This window comes from Anabrus simplex, chromosome 11 (genome assembly GCF_040414725.1).
Source record: "Anabrus simplex isolate iqAnaSimp1 chromosome 11, ASM4041472v1, whole genome shotgun sequence".
Classification (NCBI taxonomy): Eukaryota; Metazoa; Arthropoda; class Insecta; order Orthoptera; family Tettigoniidae; genus Anabrus; species Anabrus simplex.
This window is the reverse complement of record NC_090275.1, coordinates 97,191,505-97,198,156: the sequence shown is the minus strand read 5'-3', so window position 1 is coordinate 97,198,156 and position 6,652 is coordinate 97,191,505. Positions and strand designations below refer to the sequence as shown.

At 39.9% G+C, this 6,652-nt stretch overlaps 1 protein-coding gene across 1 annotated transcript; it reads left to right on the top strand.

Moving 5' to 3' along the window:
- The first annotated feature begins 689 nt into the window (after positions 1–689).
- Positions 690–2,906, top strand: LOC136883272 (uncharacterized). Its single transcript, XM_067155482.2, has one exon. It carries the CDS (start codon positions 752–754, stop codon positions 2,333–2,335), a length of 1,584 nt encoding a protein of 527 aa, XP_067011583.2. The 5' UTR covers positions 690–751; the 3' UTR covers positions 2,336–2,906.
- Positions 2,907–6,652: the final 3,746 nt, after the last annotated feature.

The following is a 6,652-nucleotide window of genomic DNA, read 5'->3' as shown; positions in this document are numbered from 1 at the left end:
ATCATTTTTTTTCATTTGACACATGCTGAAAGAACTCATATGAAAGAAAAATGTATATTCAATTTTTTCCTACGTCTAACAGTCCACAACATGTCTTATTCTAACCTATTAGTATATGTAAATCCTACCTCCAGAACAGTTACAAGCGAGGAAGATAATTTACTTTTGTTTTTAAAATCTGGCTTCTATTCGATCTCCTCATTTTAATTATGACTTGTTATATCTTGTTGAATATAAATGGATGAAGTAAAAATGTCATGCCTCTATTTAAAACGAAATTTCAATTTTTCTGTTCCAGAACGCCACAGTAAGGACAGAAGTGGAGAAGAGGAACCGTGGGATAGTAATAAAGCGGATATTACTTCCTTTAAACGCTGTCTTCTCCAATTTAGCGCCCAGCTGATTAAGAATCTCCCCAACCTCTCGTAACAAATGAGAAGGTTTTAAGAAGACCACCCCAGTGTTAGTTACAAGCTTTCTGAATATCTTTAACAAGACAGTTTCGTGTTGTTATTTTGTATTCTTCACGCAGGCAGCAAGAGCGGCAGACGTTGAGAAATAGCTCGAGTTCTGTTAAAGAGTTAACACATCTTTGGTCAAGTCGCCCCTTCCTTATCACTGTCTCCGTGTATAATGTTGTCAACTTGTATTATATAATGTTTGCTTATGGCATGAATGTTAATGTGATGGACACCAGAAACACTTTGGGTGGTCACTTGTTATTGTTGTTGTGTGTGCGTGTGTTTGTTTAATGCTGAACCCTATGGCCTCAAGAGGATCCGACAGGGGTATCGCCACGGCCGCATACCCCGCCTCGCTGCACTACTGCTACACAATGGGGCAGCAGCAGCAGCATCAGGTAGTGAAGCAGGAGACAGACACCAACAATAATGCTGGCGGTCTTCCCGCAGCCAGACAAACAATGCCACTTGTAGGAGATGTCGGGATGACACTGCGGCAAATGACAAACGAGTGTTTGGTGCAGCCCAGCGTGGGTATTCCTCCACAAAGGCACCAATTACCATCCTTACTTGAGAGTTTGGTGTCAAAAAATATGAACAGTCTAGGAATTGCTCACAAGCAAACAGTGAGTAATTTAGGAATTTCTCACAAACAAACAGCAAGTATGTGTTTGATTCCAGACAATAGTTTGAATTTATTGAACAGACAGAATATCTTGCCATCAAGTAGTCAGTGTTTGGTTCAAACAAGTGTCGTCGGTGCTACTGATATTCCTAGGGATCATCTTGTGAATAACAACATAGTACAAAGAAGTATGGGTGAAGTAAAACTGTCTCAAAGATCAGTTTTAGGTTTAGGAACAGTGGAAGATCACAGTAATTTGGTGCAAAATAGTGTCATTAGTCTGGACTTAGGACAAAGACAGTTAATAAATGAGCCTTCTCTGGTACATTCTAGTGTGTCAGATTATAGATCGTTACAGGAACCGTCTAGCTGTGACAGTACAGGATTTCTATCCCAAAGTCCAGCAACTCAAATCTGTGTGGATAGTAAAATATCGCCGTTGGTAAGTGAGGAAGAATCGCTGTCAAGTCACGATGGTTTGGTGCAAGGCACTGAAGGGGTGTCCTCAAAAATGGGGGAAGTGTCCCAACAAACAGGTAGTGCACTAACAGATTCAAACAACAATAGTAGTAACAATGCCGAGGGTGACGTTGTGAGTGTGGAGAAGACCGAGGAGATTTCAGCACCGCCGAGGAAGTCAGATAAATACTCCTTAAGGCCGCGGTCTATACAGAAGAGATTGGAGACGGAGCAGCGTGGCAGACAAGTTGCTGAAAGCAAGAGCTCCAGAAGGGGTGGTGGCAATAAGAGTAGCAGTGGTGCACGTCCGAAGCAGAAACCTCCTCCACTCAGCAAGTACAGACGGAAGACAGCAAACGCTCGCGAACGTGATCGCATGAGGGAAATAAACGCTGCGTTCGAGTCCTTAAGACGCGCTGTCCCGCACTTATCAGACGCGTGTAATGGCAACGAGAAGCTCACCAAGATCACCACTTTGAGACTCGCCATGAAGTACATCGCGGCGCTGAGCCAGGCGCTGAAGACTCCGGAACCAGAGCTGGGACCACTCTCTGATCTGGACTGCCTCTTCCTTGGCTCTGACACGGAGTCCTTGGCAATGCACTCAGACCTCAGCGAGCACTGCCTCACACCACACTCGCTGCAGGACCTGGATGACACCGATCTATGCCATCCGTGCCTGGGAGACACTGGTCAAGCATTCACACCCCCAGACTCCAGGAATCCCTTTACACCTCCGGACTCTGGACACCCATTCACACCGCCAGAACTGGAAGACCTCTTCTCATGACATCAAGCCCATGGTGTAACTGTGTTCATATTTTCATTTCCTTTAAAAATTGTAGAGTTTATTTAAGGACAACGTACGTTATTGGTGGAAATATTATAAGAACCAATCCATATCCTAGCAAGTTACAAATAATGGATAATTTGATGTTACGAAATGCAGGTTGTGCCTGGTTGCATAATAATTAATTCAACAAAGAAAAACCTTTTGAATATATATATTTAAATTACTCTTGAGGTTTTCCTCTCAGACAATGTCCGTCTACTTATAGATGGTGAGAAAATTAGCTCTGATATTCGGAGCAGCACGCAGGATAGGGCCATATTACTAGAGATGTTTCTCGTGAATGTTCTCATTAATTGTGTCAGTATAAATTTTCCGTCAGAAGACAGCGTTCGGAATGTGGTCAAGGCCGTAAGCGCCCACTGACCACCACAGCATACCATGTTCATGTTTTCGTTGACTTAAAATTTGTGGACTATGTTTAAGAACAAAATAAATAAATGGTAGTGTACAACATCACGACGTAAAATTTTAAAATCTTCCAACTTTGTGTGACTTTTCATACCGTGATTCTGACAGTGGAACTCCTGTTTTATGTGGAATCGAAACGGCAGTGATGTGACACTTCAGTTAATAACTTACACACACAGACCTCATGGTACATTAAATTCCTTGGTACAATTATTTCGAGAGTGTTAAAGTACCATTCATTTCTTCCCTCCTGGTGGGATATTTAAATTTAGAGCATTCATCATTCATATTCTGAAATAATGTTACAAATGAAGTACAGTAATTATTCCAGGATTTGCTTTCAAGAAAATTTCGTACCTGAAAATAAATGCACTGAGACATGAAATGCGTTAATATCAAAAGGTAAAATTCTCAGAAAATGACTGCCAATTCCCCAGCTTAGGACCAGAATAGCGTATGTACAAAATAGTCAATCAAATTTTCGTAGTTTTCTTATATAGAATAAAGCGCATTTACTGCAAAACAGACTAAGGGAGACTTCTTATTGCTCTCCGAAATAATTCCATAATGTACCCTACTTCAGTATCTCTGTTATCGGTTAAAAATCACATACCATAGATATAACACTTCGTGTACACTCAACCGTACAAAAACTAGAAATACAAGAAATATTTTGTTTTATACATTCTTGAAACACGAGGAGATCCGTAAAGTTTAGATTACCGAGGCTGAAGAGATTATACTCGGAATCCTATCAACTACACTATATGTTCATCCAATTGTGAAAGAAATTATATGTGTGGTTGAACATGTATGCATAACTTTCCTTAGGAGTATGTTGTCATTAACTTCCAATTATAAATATATAATTAGTTATACACAAAACAGTAGGCCTACTTACCAAACTTGTTACATGTCCTTGCTTCCTGAAAATTAATGGAATTGGAAATACGCTATCCTGTTCCTAAGCTGGGGAATTATACTTACTGAAACTTATAACTCGGCAGTTATTTTCAAATTTTCTTAAATAAGTTTAGTTCTATGTACTTCCACAAAATGTAAATACAGTATTTGCCTTGTATAAAGGCGATAACAGTAATTCTTTTAAAGAATTTTGATGATAACTCTGAGCTAAATGTTTCTTAATAGTTACAATATCTACAGTAACGAACAAAGTTATTGTACAATCTTCTGTGCATTATGTTTGCTATTATCACTACTGTAGTTTAATTCCGATAATGCACCATTGACTTACATTCTATCCGAAATGAACTTCGTCATTATTTTCTTTTATTACATTTGTTGTACTTACTTTTATCCAGTTCCAGGGAGAGCGTGTCGCACGCAAAATGAATTGTGTTTATTTTCAAATATTACAATTTTCATGTTAGAAGTATTCCAGTTATCAGTTTATGGAACTACCCGACTGCCCCACGTGGAAACAGCCTTTCTATTAGTATTTCGTGAAATAAGTGAGTGATGGTAAAGATTATTGTCTTAAATGGAATACTACTAGCCAACCATCTACTCTTAGCTCTATACTAAGACGAGAAAAGTGAATGTAGAACAACGTTTTTGCAAAAGGAACGAAAGGGCAATGAAAATGAATGACTCCTTCGCAAGGTTACCAGATGTTTTTGGCGGAATGTTGTATAAATGTGGGAGATTGGTAAATTATACACTTAAATAAAAAATGTAAGCAAGTAAGCCCTATTTATTGAGTGCCATTCTCGCATTAAATATGCTAAGAACAAGTAGGACTTCTACTTTAAAATATAATTCATATTCGACAGACATATTGATTTTCTGTAAAGTATCTGGTCTGTTCAAAATATAAGCACAAATCTCCGAGTGTTTGAAGTTATAAATTGCTCCGTGAATATTTTCAAAAGGTTTCGACTCCCTACTATGTTCTGTGATTTCTGTGATTTTGAGAGATTTACTCCAAATTGTACAAAATCGTCTGCATCACTTAAAAGTAATTTGAATAAATAGAATCCATCGGGGAGGGGGGCAGGGATAGCTGCCCAAAAGCAATGAATACTACAAAAAGAATTAAAAAAATTCAATGAAAATTAATTAAATGTGTTTTAATTCTTGGATATTTCCTCTCTTATCTAAACGTATATCCTTCACAGAGTATGTCAATTGTCTATCCCTTCTGTCCATTGTAAGGAAATCAATAAAAAAAATAACCTGATCTACATTTACAATAGCGTAAGTCTATTCTGCAATTCTCAGCATCTCAGAATAGCGGATTTTATTTATATCAGCACTAAAATAATGTCGATATCATTCAAGAAACTGGTTTAAATTACACAGCAGGTCTTTGGAAAGCTTCATTTTGCATTTAAAAGCAATTGTCCATGCGGTCAAGTTACTCACAAATGTATTCTTTCCTTCGGGACTGGAAAATAAATGTCTAGAAATACTGATTTTTTTGGGCGGAGGGATTTCTAAAACAGGACATATAGGAATCTTAAGAAAACTCTCCCGAACGCCGGGCAGGAGGTTAAAATTTAGGGCATGTCCGGAGGACTGAACGACTCCCTCGCGAACGTAAGAACGTCGGTTTCGGAAGTGAACACGATTTGACCAGGTACAGTTCGATAAGAAAGTAAGTAGAAACAATGCCAGACTAAGCTACGACCAGGCGAGTTGGCCGTGAGGTTAGGGGCGCGTGGCTGTGAGCTTACATCCGGGAGATAGTGTATTCGAATCCCACTGTCGGCAGCCTTGAAAATGGTTTTCCGTGGTTTCCCGTTTTCACACCAGGCAAATGCTGGGGCTGTACCTTAAATTAAGGCCACGGCCGCTTCCTTCCAACTCGTAGGCCTTTCCTATCCCATCGTCACCGTAAGACCTATCTGTGTCGGTGCGACGTGAAGCCACTAGCAAAGACTAAACTACGAGATTCCATGACCGCCAAAGCGCGCCGTTAAGTGAGTCACCCCGTTCAGTTACTTCTTAGGGAGGGCTGAGGATACGGTGGTTGTATTCCCTGCCCCAACTACAGGGGTGAGGAATCATTGTGAGAGGGGCTGGGAAGAGGGAATTTGACCTCCTCTGTGGTTATAACCCAGATCTACTCATCTTGTCATATCTCTAAAAATATCCATAACAAACTCCTTATTTATTTTCTTACTTCAAATATTTCAACACACTAAGATAAATTCTCGATCTGTCGGCATCCAATAGGCAATCTCCTATACACCACTGATATAGGAATACGTGATCATGATAATGATGATGATGATGATTGATTGAACATAAAGGAGTCAAACAGGAAAATTATCGGCACCATTAAAAATCTATAGCAAACAAATGACAATTATAACACTTAGATATTCTAGATCATAAAACAAACAAAAAAACAAAAACATATCACATGGCACTAGTGCTCTGACTAGCCTTGGCCTACCAACCGACCGCTGCTCAGCCCGAAGGTCTACAGATTACGACGTGACGCTTGGTCAGCGCGACAAATTATCTCGGCCATTATTTTTTTGCTTTCTAGACCGGGGCCACTAGCTCGTCGTCAGATAGCTCCTCAGCTGTTTTCAAGGGGACGAGTTCACCTCTAACCAGCCCTCAGATCCAGGTAACAATCCCTGATATGGATGGGAATCGAACCCCAGTTCTCCTAGTAAAAGGCAGGCTCACTGCCGCGGGCTCTAAGTCCACATTTTGTAAAGAATTGTTATTACATTTCATTTTGGAAAAATCGAACGATCATAAATATGTTTTTGAATAAACTGTGTGACGTGATGTTATCTAGCAACCGTGCAGGCTGTGATGTGAAGTACTGATGGATGGCCATGACATACAGCTCTCGAGGTACTGTGG